This window comes from Dreissena polymorpha, chromosome 4, assembly GCF_020536995.1.
Source record: "Dreissena polymorpha isolate Duluth1 chromosome 4, UMN_Dpol_1.0, whole genome shotgun sequence".
NCBI lineage: Eukaryota > Metazoa > Mollusca > Bivalvia > Myida > Dreissenidae > Dreissena > Dreissena polymorpha.
In genome coordinates this window covers 65,630,549-65,653,087 of record NC_068358.1, presented here as the reverse complement: position 1 = coordinate 65,653,087, position 22,539 = coordinate 65,630,549, and the positions used below count along the sequence as shown (strand labels likewise).

At 33.6% G+C, this 22,539-nt stretch overlaps 1 protein-coding gene across 3 annotated transcripts in view; it reads left to right on the top strand.

Annotated features, from left to right (window-relative positions):
- Positions 1 to 22,539, top strand: part of LOC127879873 (synaptotagmin-6-like) — a 58,603-nt gene that overhangs the window by 9,242 nt on the left and 26,822 nt on the right. Inside the window, exon 1 of one of the 3 annotated variants that reach the window (XM_052426942.1) lies at positions 12,899 to 12,976. The exons of the other annotated variants lie outside the window; for them this stretch is intronic. Within the exon in view, the coding sequence (XP_052282902.1) occupies positions 12,905 to 12,976 (72 nt within the window). The 5' untranslated portion in view covers positions 12,899 to 12,904. Of the gene's footprint in view, positions 1 to 12,898; positions 12,977 to 22,539 lie in introns of those variants that run through there. 3 annotated transcript variants of the gene reach the window in all.

The following is a 22,539-nucleotide window of genomic DNA, read 5'->3' as shown; positions in this document are numbered from 1 at the left end:
AAAGATATCAAATATGCAGATGACATGTATCTGATGTATCAGTAATGCACCCATATACAGCTGAACAATGAGAGACCGGAAGTAGTTTCCTCATCAGAAAGGCTTAATATCAACGGCCAGCAGTCCAAGTGACTACGGATCTACTCATGAAACACTATGCAAATCTACATAAACGGACATGCTGCTGAAGACGTTGACTCACGTATTTGGAAAGCATGGTCAAGACAGTGTAATATGAAGACAACGAAACTTGGACAGGAAAAGCCCGCCATGCTTTAACAATGATGAGATTAGTGTGAATGAACCCAAACATCAGCCTGAAAACACAGATGAAGCTTTATTACAGCAATTTAATACACTTCCTTCTGTATGTTGCTGAAACAGGTAAAGGACCAAACGCCTGGACGTAAGATTGCAAGTCTTTTTCAACACTTTCTGAGGTCATATTTTGCATATAAAGGGACTATGAAGACCTCCAACCAAGAATTCTGGTCAAGGACGCAGCAGCAACCGACTACGGATTCTATTATACATACAAACATGGTTTTGGATCGGATGCACTCCGCGTTCTGCTTTGCCCAACTTGTCAGACAGGTAATCGACTGGAACCCTTATGAAGCCAGACGAAGAGGAAGGTCAAGAAAACTCATGACATAGAGAGCTGTACATAGAACTATACATTCTGTACTTAGGTTCGTCTTTATCAACATGTTTAAAGATTCATTGGTTAATGCAGGGGTTTTTAATTAACAGACTATACTAAAATAGTAATTAAATATAATATAACCTAATGACCAATTTTCTTGTAATCGAAAACGATGTTGTTTCATTCTCAGAAACATTTTTGTCTGTATGTTTTTTTAAATATATTACTTGCTTTGAATATAATAGTTTGCCTTATCGAGCAGAGCAGGTCATGATCAGATAATATTGAAGCATAATTTACCGTATTGTTATTGCAAAACATTAACATTTACAATTGCCCATATGACCAATACAGTAGCATCATGTATTCATTTAACTCATATGGCGGGAAATTTCTTCAACAATTGATTGGATGTTGATAAAGGTCGACAAAAGTTAAAAGCTAGCTTAGGCAGATACACCAACACGATTGTTATCAGTATGTTACATCTGCAACAATAATTACACAATAATTCTTGTATCCGATCGGATCATATAACGCTTACTGGATCTTCAAGAACAAATTATAACGTATTCCATAAATGGAACGTGCGATATTTCAACCTGTTAACAAGCTCAACACCATCTTCAATGTTTCCCAATCAATCTCTCAAAACTTGTAACGGCTAATAGGATTTTGAACGACACAATCTGTACATAGACTTCCTAAATAATAACCAGGCATTGGTATCATAAATCGCTGTTCATTTTCTAAGGCTTCAGATGTCTTCGTAAGATAAACACATGATGTATATTCAGAAACTTGAGAGCGTCCTTCCGTAATAGGTCCACATCTTTTAATTTAGCATTCATCTGTAATCTAATAATTAGGTATCAGTATATTTCACTGTTTATCAATCATTGCCGTTTATATGCATGTTTTGCCTTTACAGAGGCACACATAATAAGATAAGTGATCCCCGGTTGTGATGGATATTAATTTTCGTTGCACCTCATTATATCTATAAACAGATTCGATATACTATTTCCAGTGAGCAACTGACTAATAACATGTCTGTTAGTGCATTAAAAGGTAGTATATATGTTGTTCTAAGTCTTCGGTGACACTGTCCGTATTTGCTATGCTACGTACTTCTTATAGTTATTCGATCATTTCCACGACTTGTAAGGCTACTACTGTGTCTAGTCCATCAACCACCACCCCATGACCATCATCCACTAGTTCCAGAACCGTATTTACCTTCACCACTATAAATACATTATTTCAAAAGAAATTTTTGTTCGAAAGAAAATGAATAACATACAAAATGTGTATGCATATATATGTGTGCTGTTTGTGTAATGTGTAAAATATGAATACTCTTAGTGAAGCAAATCACCTTAAAAAGCTAAATCATACATCTCAAAGACAGTGTTAAAAAGGAATCATAAAACGAAGACGTGTCTTGGGGATAACAATGTTTAAATATATACATACAGCGGCTATCAGACCGATTTCGTCCTGTTAAGTATGTCCTTTTACAAAATATGTACTATTTGCAGCAGATTCTTTCATCGATAGTGTTATTTTATCTAAATTTCAGTCAGTAATTATTAAAACACATTTTGGTATAGTCCATTATCAGAGGTGGTAATCACCTGTTAGTTAAGATAACGACGTCCATGCCGGTACAAGTGTTTTTATCCGCTTTATACTCTTAATTACTTTTATATGTTTATTTATTTTATTTATTACTTTCCAAGCAAAAAAGTGATAAGCGTTTATTTCGTATTTATATTCGCTCTATATGGCGACTTTACTCGCTACGAAATTTCTAAGCGGGATCACAATCTACAGGTCCCGCTAAAAAAAACGTAACGAGTAAAAGACGGCGAAATTTGTTTCGGAATGTACGTCGCCATCTTGTCTATCACGTAGTTACCCCCCACTGATTAACCATAGTTTAAATGTTTGCCTTGTTATAAAGCATACGAAAATGTTAGAAATGAACATTAAATGAAACGTATACGAAATCTAACCTAGTTTGCTTGACCTTCAGATATGTTTAACCCGTCTGTCATTCACAACTATGCAATCGGTATTGCATTTGGAATCAATAAGGATATGAAATGAACTACATCTTTGCAGCTTTAAGCGTTCAATATTTGGACGCTTCTTGTCAGTTCGATCGCCGGCATTGAAAGTTGACACTTCGTTTGAAAGAAAACGGTAATCTTGTAGAAATGGACATGTAATTAGTGTTCTATACGTAATCAAGTACGTACTCTTCTTAACTTAAAAAGTAACGTCGCCAATTACTTACAAGAATAACTTAACTGTCATCTTTGCATTATTCCGATGAATATATCATTTTTGAAATGTGAATTTAAATGACGTGTTTAAATAGCATGTTTATATAAAGATTGTAGTCTTTTTTAGTCTATAACAACAAAGTTGATATGATAAACATAACAGCAATAGGTATTGTGTGTGATTGTTGTTGAGTTTATATAAATAACAGTGCTTCAAAGATCAACAATTCTGTAAGTATAAGATAACAATAGAGAAAACCGCGCCACTGGCTGTTAAACCGCTCAAAGCGAGCTAGTTAATGAAGTAAACATTCTATTATTCAAATTAGGTCATTGCCGTGGAAAGATAACACATTCTATTGAATAATGATGATTTCGAAGTTATCTTACACGGTCCTTCAAAGAGCCTGTTTGAATTTTTAATTAAATTTACCATATTACCGGGGCGACATAATGTTTCAACAAAAATAAGTTTTTATTTTTTCTTTCAGATAAGGTAAAACATAAACTAATTTCAGTATTCTATTTCGCCTGTAATCGGAATCAACATAATGCGATAACTATGTTCGCATTTGAATAAAACGAAAACTTGACGTTGCGAAATGTATGTATTCTAAAATGTGTGATTTTTACTAAAGCAACACTATGTAATTATAATTAATACAACAAAAGCACACTTTAAATACACCATAACTTTAAAGAGACTTGTTTGCGAATTGACAAAATGGGAAATCTCTAGCTTTATGTTACATCTTCGAAAATTGAAGATAACTGTCTGACAAGGATAGAAATAACATAAGTGACGTTGATACGTACTACCTTTCAAGAATTATTAACATTCAAACAGTTAAAAGTATAAAGCTTTTACAAAACGATAAGATTGAATAAATTGGAGTGGCTTTTGTTTATTACGTTTTAGTTGTTCAACACATGGATTCGTTCCGAAATAGTGTAATATTCATGCCAGTTCAACAGTACGGATGGCCGAAATGTTGAGGGGAAGCCTTTTAAGAAAAAGGGTCCTTGTTTGAAACTCGGTGACTTGAAGGCTTATCTCATTTGTTCTGAAATTATTGTGTTATAATACTTCAGCTCTCCAGTTTAAATGTACACAATAGCCGACATAAAAATGCATACTTATGTGAACCAGTCCTGTTAAGAATGATAACGTGCCTATTACTTAGTACGTGTTCAATAACGTAGACATATCGTTCTCGTTCATCTAAATCATTGTTTTGGGTCATGATCAAAGGCAGCATTAATGTAGAATTGTGTTTGTATAATAACTTAACGTGATGGATATTATATCCATGTTAGAAGTGTTTAGAAGTTCATATTTATGAGCTCATCATATTTATACATATTCAAACAGCATTTACCGCCTTGTTTTTCACTAATTAAAACAAGCAGTTATTTTCTTTTTCAATCATAGTCCAGCAAGCATAGATTAACAACATATTTAAACGAGAGAATAAAGTATTTGTGTAATTCCTAGCTATTACATGCATTCGATTTTTGCAGAATCATAAAACATATTATGAGGTATACAACAGTAGTTTTACAAATCAACACGACATACATGTATCGGTGTAATTTCTTGTGCATGTCAGTCGACGCTATTTTGACAGCATGGTTATTGATTTGCGATACCCATTTTACGACAGAACGTACAATTTGATTATTACCCAGTCTTTTTTGCAGCTCATTTTAACGAGCATACAAAAATGGACAATTTGACATTTCGGCCCAATCGAGAAGGGTTTCTAAACTCACACGACGCCGAACACGTATTAAAGTCTCTATAACGCTCAAAATCAACGAAAATTTCGATAAGTATTTCGTAAAATAAAGTTAACACCGTAACAATTAGTGTTCCTTTTAGCAATAGACAAAATTTCAACGCTAGATGTGGTATGATTACATAGATTTTTGTAGATACAAAATGCTCGTTTTTATTTATTTGTGGCCACAATTTATTCCCGCGAATATATCTATTCATACGACACACGAACAAAATTTTAGTGTTCATGTGTCGTATGAATAGAAATGCAAAACAATAATAAAAACAAGCATTTTGTATCTACGATCATCTATTGTACCAGACTACATCTGGCGTTGAAATTTCGGCTATTGCCATAAGGAACACCGATTTTTAATTGGTTAAGTTTATTTTACGAACAAGTGTACGGAATGTTCGTTGATTTTTAGTAGTAATGTTACTTTAAAGAAAAATCAAAATAACAAATATTATTTAAATGCACTCTTAAAGTTAAAGAGCGTTGGACTTCTTGGAGACGCATTTCATTGTTATCAAGGTAATGCCTACGCCAATTGTTATGTCACAAAGTATTTTGTCACAGTTCTTAAATGGCAATGGATTCCTTAGATCGTAAGTTCTGAAATTTAGTTTCATTTGAAGAAGATCATTTGTATCTTTACTAAGATGTCCGTTATTTTGGCATTTGACAAATATCCATACTATTATATATAGACAAAGTTATATGGCAAACACGAACGCGGATGAAAACACATGGTGTCACAACCTTGGAACGATCAATGCAAAACATAACGTTACGTTTTGAAACGGTTTATGTCGTATGAGAGTATCTGCATTTGTCCCTTTTGTCGCAGAAGTTAAAGTTTGTATGAATTTTACAGATTGCGTATAAACGTGAATACAATTAGTCAATCATTCGGCAATGTAATGTTTTAATCAATGAAAATATTTCGGTAAGTACTCTTCAATTGTTTTAGACTATGCTGTACAAAACTGGGATAAATGTGAATGATATTTGATTCATTTTTAACGATTCCATCGTGAATCATGCGTCATTAAACGACTTATGTCTTTGTCGATTATTAATTATGAAGGTAATAAGAGGATTTCTTTATTTTGACCGCGTATATTAACGTAAACATAACTTTATAAATGATATGTGCAGTCACATAGTATTGTTTCAATATAACCTCTTCGATAATAAATATAGTTAAAGTTGTATCAAGTACAGCAATATGTTAACCACGGATGCATGTATTGCGTTAACAAAATACTTGGTAGCCTTTGCTTTAAACAGTATATTGTTATCATTAGTGTTCATGAAATTAACGTATTTTGACTTTAAAGGCCGATTTTAAGCCCTGTTTATTTGAAACACATCAAATCCCGTGTACACAATCCTAATGAACTGGAACCCGCTTGTTTCATAGTGATCATAATGATTTATTATTTATTATTTATTTATTATTTATTTATTTATTTATTTATTTATTTATTTATTTATTTATTTATTCATTTTATTTATTTATTTATTTATTTATTTATTTATTCATTTTATTTATTTATTTATTTATTTATTTATTTATTTATTTATTTATTTATTTATATTAATATTATATATATATATATATATATATATATATATATATATATATATTATATATATATATATATATATATATATATATAATATATATATGTGTGTGCGTGTTTGTGTGTGTGTGTGTAGTAGCTTTAAACTTCATCTGAACATACATGTACCGGTTTAACTTCCTGTGCTCATGGCATGGCTATTGATATTCCAATCCATAGTGCGATATTATATCCGTTTAATGTCACAGCGGTTCATATATTAGACTATTTCCCATTATATGTATTGTACCAGATTGCTTTCATAAACGGGACCATTTTAAAGGTACAACCTTGGTATGTTTATTTCAACTAAATGTGGATGGACTACATATTATGTAAGCCTTAATTCTTTGGATGTAGCAAAAATTGGTTTAATGTGCAAAGAACTTTGTGCGTGACATTTCTTTACAGATCTTTTAAATAATGTAAATGCTGAATGTGTTATGTCATAATTTGCGCCAATTTTTTTTTTGTTCAAAACGTATGACGCCACAGTTATATAATACAATGAATTCTGCCTTGTAAATATTGCATACTATTCACGTTAGACTTTAGTGACTTATTACGGTGCGCCTTGCATCGTGTATAGTTATCTTACATAATGCCCGCGTAATGCATTATGTCAATTAAGAATTAAGTGCGGGTTAAATTTGTTTAAGTTCATTTCTTAATTCGTTGATTTTTGCAAACATATAAAACTGTCAGTATAAACGATTTTGTTCAAATAATAAAATATTTAACCATGTAGTGTTTCATTAAAAAACAATTCAATACCTTTATTAATAACATGACAAGTGACGTCTAGTTTATCGCATTTTGAAGCACACACACATACATATAAGGAGCTTCTTAATTGGCGCTTTTTCGAAACAATCGCCAGACACAGACAATTAGGGCTGTCACGATACGCCGTGAGCGTACCGCGGTATATCGTGGTACGGCAACACTGTATCGCGGTACGTACCGCGATATTTTACAGAATATGTATCTGTGAAAAAAAACAGCAGAATAACAAGTTTTACAACCTTTATTAAACTCAATAATCAGAAAACACTGGTATCATAGTATGACTAGAAACTGTAAAAGAAACTGTTATAAACTTGATAGAAGTAGTTATTGTTATTGTTCGCGTCTTTTTCTAAAATGTCCGCCATGTTGTTTACAATAGCTGTGACTACGATCTGTGTAAATCGAACGCTTCAAGGGCATGTTCAAAATGCGGAGTCAGCGGGCCCAGTATTGAAAATCCGTAGCGTTCTGACTCTTCCTCGACTTATTCAGAATCTTAAGATAACATGATTCGGAAGTGCCATGCTTTGAACGATCGATATACTAAAGAAAGAAAATAAGGAATAGAATAAACATCTTTTGGATAATTATGAACTTATTTCCAAAGGAAATCTGTCCCTAATTCCAAAAAAGGTACGGACCCATACATCGCCGTATTTTAAACGTGAAAGTTAAACATCTACAAGTGGAAGCGCTTGCTTGACCTGGATATTAACGGATTATTTATTTAGCCCTTTTGAATCGCTTCTACATTTTTCAAAACGATATCTAAATCAAAATAATTATGTTATGTATTTATATCTGTGCTAATATAATAATATTAAAAAAACCGGTGCGGCAATGCCGTACCGCGGTGCGATTTTTTTCACGACATGTACCGCGATATACCGATATACCGGTGAATCGTGACAGCCCTACAGACAATGTATCATCGTTCGTTTATTGGTACCAGATTTTTAACACTGGGAACACATAACACTCAAGTGGCATATGTTTTAGCATACTGATCTGTCATTGTTTCATGTTATATCAGTTTGCATTTCATTCCAGATTATTTATACAAAAAAATGGAAATATAGCTTTTACATATACATCGATATAATATTATTAACCGACTAGTTTTATGTTATTTAGTATTTTCTGCAAATTTCAATCGATAACATATTATTTTCGGCACGCTCATCCGCTGCTTTCTTTCTTAAACGCGGACGCTGTTTTATTATGAAGGATATGCCAATATAAAATGGCAAAACAATTAAGGTTAATATTGTCTAACTGTTTATGATTGACAGGATCATATATAACATTTTCAACATTACACGATAGTCGTCTATTAGCTGTCCAACAATTACCGCTGAAGACAAAAACACACCTAATAAATCCTGAATGGTATTGCTAGATACCGTAGTTGTTCCAATATACGCTTAGAAAAACATTGAATGTATTAAAATGATGCAGTTTGTATGTCATTCAAAACGTACATATTTATATGATTTTCAGCTATGTACAGAAAGTATCATTTAGTTAATGGACTGGCGCTTGTTTTGACATTTAGACTCATCTTGTTGTTTAACCAAGATGTTTCAAGTTTGTCAGTGCATAACAAAAAGAATTATTTATATTGTTTTAACTGGGATTCAAATCTTACTTAGATAAAGGCTCAATTCAATGATTTGAATTCTATATTGTTAAGAAAACATAAACGCATAATATATATTTATACTAAAATGAAACAATAGTACACGGCCTCTAAAATGCACATTAACGCTACTGGAAAAAGTGATATGAATGACTTAAAATGATGATGATGTAAATGATTATGATACTTATGATGATAATTATGATGACAAGTATGATGATGATGATGATGATGATGACGATGATGATGATGATGATGGTGATGATGATGATGATGATGATGATGATGATGATGATGATGATGGTGATGATGATGATGATGATGATGATAATGATGATGATGATGATGATGATGATGATGATGATGATGATGATGATGATGATGATGATGATGATGATGATGATGATGGTGATGATGTGATGATGATTATGATGTGATGATGGTGATGATGATGATGATGATGATGATGATGATGATGATGATGATGATGATGATGATGATGATGATGATGATGATGATGATGATGATGGTGATGATGTATCTTTATAACATTCTAGGACAAATGCAATAGAACGCTTATGCCTATATATACAGACAATGGAATCGGATCAGACTACGCAATGCTAGATTTTCAAGAACTAATTATAACGCATCCCAATATAGAACGTGCGAAATGTCCATTTGCGGACAAGCTTAACGCGTTCATCTGTATAGTGTTCCATCACGTCTTCTTATCAATCTGTGAAAACATGTAACGGCTAGAATAACAAAGGGTGTATAGAGTCTAATTGCAGTTTACCGCGAATTGGCACTATTGCATGTGGTATTGTCTCTTAGCCTTAAGATGTCTTCACAGTCATTCATCATATAATTTGCAAATTTTTACAAGTTTATATTCCTGTCTTCTGTGAAATCAAGTTCGAAACGTAGCTTTCATAAATTAACAAACGGTTTGCTCCTTATAAAATTACACATTAAGCAAATAATATCTTGATGAACTTTTCATAATCAAGTACTCAGAAGGTCCTCAACATCATATTTATATATTACAATTTAACCATTTATTCACTTGTTCATAGTAATCAATAGCACGGTCTATATCGGTTGGTTTATTTAACCCATTGATTCTGCCCCCCTATTCCATTTTTTATTTTAGTTTACCTCTCCTGCATGCATTGCAAAAGTGGTGATTTGAAAAAAGCATGGTATTAAAAAAAATCTAATGTGTGGCAGACATAGACTTGACAACCCATGCCATAATATATAGTTATGGTGCAGGAAATCTTTTCGATGTGACCTGTAATTAGTGTTTCTTCTGGTCATCTTCTCATATCCAACCAATTACTCATATGTACCTATCCAGTGATGGTGACAGGACATTAAAACTGTGTGGAATTACCCAATTTTCCGGAATATATTGGGCGACATTTGTGTAGTTAATGTTAGTTTTTTAATGAAAAAGACCTTTGTAAGTGTAAGGAATGCTTGACCACTCCATGGGGTACTCCGCGAAGGAGACTATTTCTGATAACATCGAGTGTCTGTTAACCGAAGTCTGCCAATTCATACTTGACTGGAAAATTGTCATGACAATTATTGGTGTATATATATATATTTAAAGCCAAAAAGCCAGACAAATATGGCGATATTGAAGATGAGTATTTAGGTGGGAACAAACCATTGACAAACTAGTGGTCTAAATGTGTATATCTGTTATAAGAAGGTTAAAAGTTAATATAGTAAGAGGTCTGCATGGACGTGAAATAACAAATCGACACGTTTAATCGTGAAATGAATTGATCTTGTTTAACTTTGTGGTGTCGGTGTCTTGGCGCCGCAACAACGCATCGGAATCGAATTGAACACATCAACTGCAATACCAAGTTCAATACACAATCACAGATATACTTATAACAAACAGACTTACTTTCTTTGGTATATGAATAACACATTGTAGAAGATACTTGATGTTTATATGCGGTGCGTTGAATGCGTTATATATTTCTCAGTTCATTTACTTTATTTCGAGACTTCATTTACAAGCAATTCAGAAGGCAAACTTATGTGGACAAACATAAAGAGAAACACTCAAAGCAAAATACTTGTAGATGCAAAGTCAGCGCCTGAGCCAACATTTCCCTTCCTGGATGCATAGGGTCGAACTGTTTCATATAAATTAAATATTATAATAACTTAAAAAAACTTTTATGAAACCACCAAGAACGTGGCTTTGATAATTTGTGTGTGCCTTATCCATCCACATACCCTCTATTTTTACAAAGAGTGTTAAATCATACTTATTTGTCCGAAACTTGACACGTCCCAAGACACAGATGGCCGATTTAATCTTATGATAACGTTACAAAATAATCATTGTTCAACTATTTATTGCGGCGTTTTTGTCCAGTGCATAAAGATGAAGTCAACTAAGTACAAGGACACGTGTCCTGAATTAATAAAGTAAATCTAATAAACCGATGTTCCATTGCGCAAAAACATCATGATTACAGAAATGTACTGATATTAATTAAGTCGCATTCATGCGATACGTGTCTTCATATGTAGCCAGTGCAGTAAGTTAAAATCAAACTAGGCATACGTTTTTGTGCTCTTTAAACGACAATATGCAATCTCTTGTAAGTTTCAAAAATATTCAAATCATTGATGAATATAACATACTAAATACACGTTCTGAAAAATTGAAAAGAGAAATAAGAAAAAAAACGTTAGTACGTTTAAAAAGGCTTGTGTATTCCAGTGAAAAAGGCATGCTACAACATAAACGAAATTAATGTATGCTACAAAATATAATTTTTTAAATTATGGTTCACAGACATTTCGTATTCTTTATTGGAAACGGCTTAACTTTGCGGTATATTTTTGCATGATGATTTGTTCGATGAGAAGATGTATACCCTCTTTACTAAAATGTATAAACCCTTATATTAATATAAGCATAAAACAGTGGTGTTGTTATTATTTCGCCGCACATGTTAATGCATACTATAGGAATAAAAACACTCCAGAAACATTTTCAGAACACTTTTCTTTGTTACCAGTCGCTAAACTTTGATTTGAAGCAAATGGCCATTTGTTGTTGGAATACAGGGTATGGGTGTGTTTGTTGAGCTGGATGTTTTCACCGTGCTCAACAGTATTTCAGTCATACAATGGCAGTCAGTTAACAAACTAACAGTACATCTCTTTATCAGTATTTATTGCCCACACTTCTTTCTGTAATTTACTGCTGCCCCATATGATTCGGAGGACACTCATCACCATTGTGTTGGTTCTAAATTGACCAGCTCTTTGGTTGCACGTGACATAACATGCGTAGTGCCTTAATAATCTTTAGGACTTTAACAACGACATTGGCCTAGGTTAATGGTATTATGTTAATATTAGATTAGTAACGTGTTCAAAATAGCAACGGAATCGCTTTTATCGTTGTGTTGCATGAGCGCAAAGCAATTTGTCAAAAAATAACCAAAGCGAAATAATTTATATTAATAGAGGCTCTAAATCTGTAGCTGTAGGAATTCCTTTTGACAAATTGGCGTTGCATTAAGTGCGCGCTTGGTAGTGTCAACATCGTCAGTATGCGAAAGAGAAGGCAAAGCGGTTTACATCGTCGATGCATATCATATTTCGGTGTTAGGAATAACCGCAGTCTCTTGAATGGTAAAAAGAAGTTGAAATGTCTGTTCAAGTGTTGCGATGTGATACAGTAGTAACGGAGTGTGGGATAATCGTGATAATAAATTTGATCAATATTTTCTTGTGTAGTTCATTGGATACGAATTGAAGTTAATGTCTAATGCGCAGTTTTGCGTTTGACAAGCAATGGCCTATTATAATCGTGTTTTATATAGCATGATTGGTGGATTTGTTTAAGAAGAACAGTAAAATAAGGGATAGTGTTCGGGTTATGTTACTGCAATTATTCAATTGAGTTCATTTGTGAGTAGTTCGTAGTTAATTTGCAGCCTCTTCACGAGTGCATCTATTGGGTTGACCTGTATGTGTTTATTTGGAGACGCGATTAAAATGTTTACGTTATACATTATTTTCTGCATCAAGAAGCATTTGAAGTAAATATCATCGGACCAAAAGAGATTGTTTATTTGACTATGGATCTTGTGGCCAAATTGAGCAAACTCAAGCGGAAGTGTCTGAGACGCACTCAAACGGAAGTGGATCATGTGCGTAATGTTGCTTGAGCTTGATTGTGGTAACTAATTATTGTTCAATATGTGTGGCCAGTTGTATAGTTGCACTCGAAATCACTTATCAATCTCGAAATTTTTAAAACATATTTTTATGCATTTTTACGAATTTGTATTATAACGCCCGTTAAGTCAGTTGAGAAAACGACGTTTAATATATTATTTCCAATTTTAGTAGAATATATTTTTTAAATATGTAATTAAATATATATTTGTTTGTATGTTCCGTAGTTGATTTTACGTAGTGGATTTATTGTAGTTTTCCATGTTTTCTCAGTATCCTTTCTCACATGTGGCTTTTTTATTTTATATTTTGTTGTGTGCAGTAATTAATACGTGTGTTGAATACGGTGTTTCAACTTATTATATTTCCATTCATACCCGTCTGTCTGTTTATATGCCTCTATCAATGGAGGTATACATGACATTAAAACATTGTGTCAAATTACCCACGACTGCAGTCTATTATCTACAAAGCGTTATTACTTGCTTGCATCTATATTTTCCTAGTATTATGTGTTGATTAATGGCCGGAATTTATTAGCTGTGCGACAGATTTTTATAGATATATACGAAGCTTAGTGGTAAATGTTTATTTAAGCCACGTATAAGGACTATACCCAATTAAAGAAAACAACTTTGTACAACCGCCTTTCGCTTCACGCATAGTTATTTTGCACACAACTTTTATGCATTATTAAACTTTGAATAGTTTCGTAAGTTATCAACACGTCACTCGGTGGAGAGAACTATATAATTGCTATTAATGTTTGTTTATATTTAGTAAAAAGCTATTTTTTTATGTTAAGTAAAAAGTGAAGTTTTTTTTTATTTTACAGCGTCGTGTGAATCTTAAACCTTTGTCATCCGAGGTCATTTGCACTTTCTCAAACAACTTGGCCAAGGAGACGGTTCTTAGAAAAAGTTGTTATATCCAAGGAGCTTTGTAGTGTCAGATGTTCGAAGTTCGATTTGATATCCTGTTGCATAAGTCAATGGAGTTATCATGCATGGACTAAAACCATTTCATGACATCCACCTGTGGGAAATCACTAAGAAACAATTAGCCCTGTAAAGGATCGACCCAAAAGTATTCAATTGTCAGGTTTAATTTTTACTCAACATAGCCTTTTTGTTTTCACTTTTTCTTGAAATTGTGAGAGAGTGTAATAAAGCGGCGAACGAGTGCAGACAAAGATGCTATTTATGTTAGCATCGATTGTCTCAACACTACAATCTGCTCATGTATACTATTGTCCGGATATTTAGGATGTATTTTTTCATATTTAAAAGTTAATCATATTTACACCTTATGTGGTAAGTGCAATGAAAATGGATTAGTAAGAATAATAAAATGTATATGAGGAAACAGATTTTAGTAATATGAATGATAACATCGTGATTGTTTGTTATTAGATGTCCATACAATTCGCATAATTGAAATCTTGAGACTTTATAAAGGCTGTCTATGTTAGGAACAAACGTTATAATATTGCGTTTTTAAATTATTGCAAATAGCATTCGTTGATTCTTAATTGTAATATTCGTTTACGTTTAACTATGGTAAAAACTATTCAATGTTACTTTCAACGATTGCATATGTTTTATACTCAATGTATTGATAACATGCGTGGTTTTAAACCTCAAAATGTCCTAATTTCCTTATTTCACTCTTTGATGACAACATAATAATATGAAAAATGTGTACAAGACAACTATTCGATATTGGGTGTTTTTTGTATACGCCTCGTTGAAAGCCCAAACCATACATGTTGACAAAAATAGTTGTTCGATTGTTTTCTTTCTCTGCGGTTTGTGTAGCACATGTACAATAATTCAACATTCATACCAACAATTGGATGATCAAACCTAAGTATACACTTAAAACGTTCGCTTCAAATATTACGTCGGATGCTCGTTTTCAATTTGCTCCTGTCGATTCCTAGAATTATGTTATGACATACGCTATGTTGTATAAAATATATTCTGTATGTTAGTGAAGATATTCTCACAAAACAACGACCAGTAGTTTGTATTTGTTATGCAAATTTTAGGATTGATTGCCGTTGATCTGCTTGTAATGTATTCAACCAGAGTTTTAATTGATGAAAAATAATAGCATGTGATTCGAATTATGTCTTAAATTTGTGTTCGATCAAGACGACGTGCGATTCATATTCAAAAGGAGTAATAGTCGGTGCTTGTGATACAGATGATTATTTGTCCTTTGAGCTATTTAGCAAATGTGTGTTCAATTTCCAAAAACCGTTCAGGCTTAATATTCGTAAATTAAAAAAAACGACGTTTAGCTTTGTAGGCAACCGCCACCGGCAGAAAACATGAATATGGATTGACGTACGTTTTACGCTGTACATGTTCAAGAAAGCCAACACAAATGATGGCATATATACGAGACAATGTGTAGCATGTTCAAGAAAGCCAACACAAATGATGGCATATATACGAGACAATGTGTAGCACGCATGAAAGACATTAAAGTCCTCTACGACAAGGTCATATTTTGGAAATCTAATTTCAGAACTTATATTGTAAAACCTCCCCTAATATCGGTGACACAATAAATGTGCGAGTGGATTAAACATGTATATAGTGATAGATTTGATTTAGGTTACAACGGAAAAACTACTGAGGATTTTGGTTTATGTGTATGAGGCAAATGTTGTTAATGCCAAAAAATAACGATCTGATTACTCTTTTACATTCTGATTCTGGTAAATTGTGGTAATTGAGTTTAATTCTCTTCGATAGCGTATGAATAGTATGAAACGTATTGGTATTTTAAGCTTAAAGGGGCCTTTTCACAGATTTTGGCATATATTGAAGTGTCTCATTAAATGCTTTATATTGATAAATTTAAACACTGGACCAAAACATCTCCATTAAAAAAAAAGAATACAATTAAAAAAAGAAAATAAAGTAGCCCTCAACTGGGCTCGAACCACTTACCATAGGAAAAGTACCTGCAAATGAAATTGTTACTGACTGACATCTTGCAAGTAATTACTGAATTTCTCGGTTACAGTTATAGCATATGTATAATCATTTAGAGGTCTGATGACAAGTTTGTTCAAAGAAACTGATACTGATTGCAAAATTGTATGACATATAGGGTCAATGGTTAATATATATGTATTCTTCTTATTGCAATCTTTGAACAATACATATTTGATTGTATTCGTTTACTTACGACAACGTCGCGTTTACAGGTAGGCCTGCAGCATAATAACGTGACTGAATAATGTTATTGATCCCAAGGCGGTTGCTTTCATACACTGCTTACCCAAATACAAAATACATTGCAAAGAATCGCATTACAACCGAGTATTTATCCAGTGCTCTTAGGTAAATTCAATAAGTCATAGTGAGATTTGCTTTTAAATTCTTTTGGTACACGTAATAAACACGTTACATACGTAATATTTTATCCACGGGCGTCTCTTAACAGCAAGATACCCAATACAGCGACCAAATTACATAAGGGAATGGAGTGAAATAGATACTTTTAGTTGCTTTCATGAGATGCCTTTCAGTGTACGTACCAGTGCATCAAGTTGAAATCATGCACTTTTGACATTAAATAAAAGGTTAGCATTATATATATGTTCATATTTCTTATCACATTTCCTTGCTCGTAATGTTGAACTATTCTAGTAAAGCGCGGCTCGGTTTGATTTACGAAGATGTCTTATAGATGTTCTGTTTTATTGTATAACCTAAGTGACCTCTAGTACAACCTATAGCTCTATTTCAAGATAAGTTGATCAGAAAGGTTGCATGCAGTTGTGGCTTATCTAGAGGTACTTGTATTTCAACTGATACTGTATTTGATATATCTGGCGCCTCTGTAATCTTCTATACAGGTATTTCAACTGATACTGTATTTGACATATCTGGCGCCTCTGTAATCTTCTATACAGGTATTTCAACTGATACTGTATTTGATATATCTGGCGCCTCTGTAATATTCTATACAGGTATTTCAACTGATACTGTATTTGATATATCTGGCGCCTCTGTAATCTTCTATACAGGTATTTCAACTGATACTGTATTTGATATATCTGGCGCCTCTGTAATCTTCTATACAGGTATTTCAACTGATACTGTATCTGATATATCTGGCGCCTCTGTAATATTCTATACAGGTATTTCAACTGATACTGTATTTGATATATCTGGCGCCTCTGTAATCTTCTATACAGGTATTTCAACTGATACTGTATTTGATATATCTGGCGCCTCTGTAATCTTCTACATAGAGGCTGCTGCACCCAAAGAAAGAAAGTTAGTCAAGAAAAAAGATTAAAGTGAGGATGAGATAAGATTGTTTTATTACAAGGATTTTGCTTTTAGTATACAGTTCGAATCAGCTGCCGAATGACATCTAACGTAACTATCGTGCTTTTCCGTATGTTCATTACAATTATAATAACAATACCCATTTGAACAACACAATAGCATATGTTTCATAAGTGAGGCTGCGAAACTTTCATATACCATAATGGTGTAGAGATCGAATACAAAAATGGGCCGTCTGAATAAGTTGACACTATTGAGTTGTACAAATATTTAACATTAGATACGAGGTTTTACATTTGCTTAAGACATCGGTTCATTAAATATATTACGAGTTCAGGAAAATATGTAGAAAGTGTGATTTCCTAATGTTAAGCGTGTACGTTGATAAGTTAAGGAGTTGAAAGGTCATTCAGGTGTAGCAATGCAATACAGTGGTAACGCAAGAATAGCAATTTCGATTAAAACACAATTGGGCATGAATTGTAGTCAAATGTCACAGACACAATTTTTCGAACCTACAAATGATGCAGTTACTTTTACATTGTGCGTTACCGGATACTATATGCTGACATATGAGTGCTGATGAAGCATTTCAATAAATTCAAATCGACCAGAAAAACGAGGCCTGGTATAAGGGAGATAACCCTGGGTTATGGTTAGGTTATGGTTAGGGGTCGGGTTAGGTTTAGGGTTAGGCTAACCCTTACCCAAACCCGACCCCTTACCCTTACCTTTACCCTAACCCTCTAACTCCCCATGCGAATTATTACAATACCAGGCCTCGCTCGTTGTTGGTGTCCGGTTCCCGAAAATAGCGGACATTTTGCTTAGCGTTGAGCTTTTGGCCAAATTGAGTAGCTTCAAGTGGATGTGCCTGAAACGCTCTCAAACGGATGTGGATATTGTACGTGATGGTGCAAAACATTACGTTGGGAACAATGTTTGTTTTCTATATAGACATACGCAGAAAGTGCGATACCTATTGCTTATATAGCCTTCAAGTATTATGTGACTTTATAAGTGGGGTAGTGTTGCAATAGATGGAACATTCGTCTCAATTATAACAAAGGTCGAGATTGACTTATATAAGAAGCTCAACAAACAGGAGGTCAAATATATAATCATTCTTCATGAAACTTGACCTGAACATGTGCTACTAAGATATCTAGACTGTTTCTGAACACATTTCTGTGAAGTCAAAACTATATCAAATTGACGTGAAAGCTTTTAGCAATCATGGGGTCTCTTTTATTGCCAATTGTTCGTGAAACGTAGTCCGAAAATTGTATCCAATTATATCAAGATTGAGTCTAAAGCATGGTCATGTTGAGTCAGAAAGCAGGTCCAAGTTCAAAATGAAAGAAGCTTATTTCTCTCTAGAGGTCACATTTATTGCTCAATCTAAACGAAATCTTGTCCGAATACTTAACCCAATAAAACACAGGTTGCACCAATAAAGCACAGGTTGCGTTCTAACCTGTAAGGTCGAAAACTAGCAAGGACTGTTTCCAATAAAACGTTTAGAAGCATAAGGCTGAAAACACTCTAGAGGCCAACTTGTTCCTCCAAAAGAAGATGCAACTTAGTAAAAATATTATTCGTAAGGCGGCTCAAGCATAGTTTGATTCAGGTCATGTGGATTAATAGTTTAGGCCACGAAGTCAAACTTAAGGAAACTCTTGTTAATACTATAGATGTTTTGATTGCTAAATTTTTATATATGTGTGTTGGAACATTTTTCTCCAGTTTTTAACCTTTGTAATATTTGATAGTGAGTAATATGAACTCGGATAAGCGACACATGACACTCTCGGCCCTTATCTTAATCTACAATTACCCGTTGTAATATTCGTATTATTTATGGGTGGTTTAACATATAATATCAGGTGCATTTCAAAGCCAATATATCAATCACTATATTTCCATCAAGGCCACTTTATAGATGTTGCGACATTCCGAACACCCTGTTCCACTCCGTAGAGTGTGGTATTATAATAAACTATAAGGCTAAAAATAACATAATAATGAAAAAGCTCCCATGTTTATCGTGTTCTTATGTTGGTGCACGTCCCCAAATAAATCTCTGAAGGCCTTAAAGGGGCCTTTCCACGTTTTAAAATACATCTCCCATTGTATGAGCACGGATGGCCGAGTGGTCTAAATGTGAGTCTTTTGACTCCAGGACCCCAGGGGTCAGTGGTCCGAGCCCTGTTGAGGGTTACTTTTTTTTTCTTTTAAATTTTATTCTAGATTTTTTACTGAAGCTTTTTAGATCCAATGTTTAAATTTATCAATATAAAGCATTTAATGACAAACTTCAATACATGCCAGAACCTGTGAAAAGGTCCCTTTAAAATGAAAATCTTAAAATACCTTATAGGATTGCGAAATACAGAATCAGTACAGAGACAGACGATCATATTTCAGGTAAAATATCGAACGAAAATTAACATGACTACATGCCGGGTGATATGTTAGACGCCATATGTTGTAACAAGTGTTTTATGTACAAAATGTATACGGAAAACTGCCAGTGTTTCGTATAGGGCTCGACTAACTTCCGTATAAGATAACGTTTTCTCACCGTTTGTTTTGTTCTGTTTCAGTTACATGAGGACACTATCTTACCCACACTTTTCACAGGAAATGCTGCTTCGTGTATAAATTATCATCCTTTGAAGTTGACAAAATTATAATTCGTCACAAACGCGAAACGGTTAAATAATGTTCAATGATTCTGTTATTGTCACTATCTCTTGAAGTGGTGTAAAATTAGCTTTATAAAGACATTGTTTCGGGCCCGACGTTTGAAAGCATTTTTATTTTGTATCTTTCTTAAATTACAATCTTGTAATTATGATAAAAAAAACTCTACAGCTCCGTGGTAAATATCTAGCAATTTAATTCATTTACTGTAAAACTTTTTAAAAAATCCCCCAATCTCTGAACAAGTTATTTTATTTATTTCGGTTTTTGTCCGATGCGTAAAATTATTCAAACGGAGAACCAATGCTTCAATGACAAGATTATGTTCAAGGCTAAGTATTTGATGTTCGTTGGAATTAGAAGGCAAGATTTGTGTCGCCCTCTGTAAATCAATATCACACCCACAGGTCTGGAAGTGTGTTCATCAATTACCAACTCGTCCGGATTGGCGGGGTTCTCTCCTATTAATGGTAATGGAACATTTCAGCCTAGGGAAGTTGAGGCTAACAGGGTATATTCAGTGTCATGTTCATGGAAAACGGGTGTTAGCATTTTCCTACTGTTGATACAAATATTGCTTTAATGTATGGTGCAGTGCACCATCTCAAACATGTAAGTAAATACTCCAGAGGTGCCTTTTTGGATTTAGGCTTGTTTGAATGAAATTCTCACTAAGTTACTTAGTTTATGTTTCATATTTCCATACATATTTTTGAAAAAATTACTTTTGGACTGATGTTTAAGAGGATGAGAGTGTGTTTATAACAGTGCAAACTCTCGGTATTAACGACCAGTAAATTCTGATGTATAAACAAATATAATGATGAAGTCCTTTTAATGAACTTAATACACTATTTTGTGTTAATTTTCCACTATTTAACGCTACTTATGTAGTTTCGCAGTACAGTTGCTGTATCGTTATTGCACTCTAATCCATATACTTATATTGGATACCTACTTTGGAGCTTACATTTTCCTGAAAAAGTATGTCGATTATACAGATTCCTTGTTCATATCGCAGACTGTTGCATATTTTGTACAAAGACGAATAATATAATCATTAATATTTGCCCATTTCCTTCTCCAGGGCTGTAGGATCGGACCATGGTATAGTGTTGTATACACACGTTAGTTGCTATTTTATCGTTTAAATTATATTCCCCGATCTTATTATCAATATTTAAAATTTTAATATGTGTAATGCAAATCTGACTTTACTTGGAATCAACTTCAGATGAATAATAACTTAACATACATCTATATTGTTATTACCGTAACTCTCCGTTTTTGTTGATGAATTGCCAGACCCTGGAAATGACGCTCCGTACATCAGATTAGCAATTTACCGATCGAGGAACTCGGCGTCTGTAATAATATGCCATCGGCTGCCAAGAAGTGAATTAGGTTGTAAAAAACGCCATTTTCAATGTTGCCTTTTAGAGACAATGTAAGAATCTGACGTTCTGTCACTTTTGATTTTCAAGTGTTATCGTATAGGACAAGTGGTACATAAAAATTATTACACATTTTAAGGTTTCGATTGAGGAAAAGTTCATCTTACTGTGTCCGTTCGATAAATTATTGTTTAATAACTGATTCGTGGAACATATTATTCAATATAGACTTTGATCGGTGTTGGTTGAGCCTATCTTTTGTAGGCATGTATCTATGTACGCAGAATGTTTTAGTTTAAAAACGTTAAGTATTTGTTTAAACAAACGTTCTTTACATGTGCCGGGATGCAGTTCAATATTTACGGTCATAACTTTGCCGTAGTTAAGTTGAAATCTGAATTCCTAAGAAGCCTTTACAAAATGACAACTAAGCGTTGTATTTACGATAATTATTGAACTAACGCGATCAGTTTGAAAAATTTGCAATTTGCGTTCCTACGTCCAAGTAAAATGCTCCTACATATCAACATTTATCTTCAAATGTCTGCAAAGACTATTTTTGGAGTGTTTGTTTTATATTGTTAACAGTTCTTGTGTTATGCACGGGTGGTAAATGTTTTATTTTGTAATGGAATATTGTCACATATGTTTACATGCATAAATTGCAGCACAACATGTTTTAGCTGAAAGCATGGCTATTGAGTTCTAATAACGACGTTTTATCGATTCAGGAGTTGTTATCTGTTAATAATTGCTGGTAAACATTGCAATTGATATACACCAGCTGTTTATCAGTAAAGCTGTTTACTCTAAAATAGTCCGACAAAACGGGAAAGACAGGATGAAACATTTTTACTTAAAACTGTCCTTTGTTTGGCCATTATATTTCTTGTCATGCACTAACCAGGAATAGAGTTTCCGTTCTCCATGTTTGTTGATCCCATACTGGTGTTCTGCAATGCCGTTTGCCTTTTGTAACAACGGTCCAGTGCAGATAGTTGTCAACAACATGTTTTTATTACACAAAATGAAAGCAAGGTGATAATAACTTGTTAAAATTGCTATGTGAATTTTCATGTTTAAAGCATTTGCTGTGTTCTTAGAATCGTATATGTACAT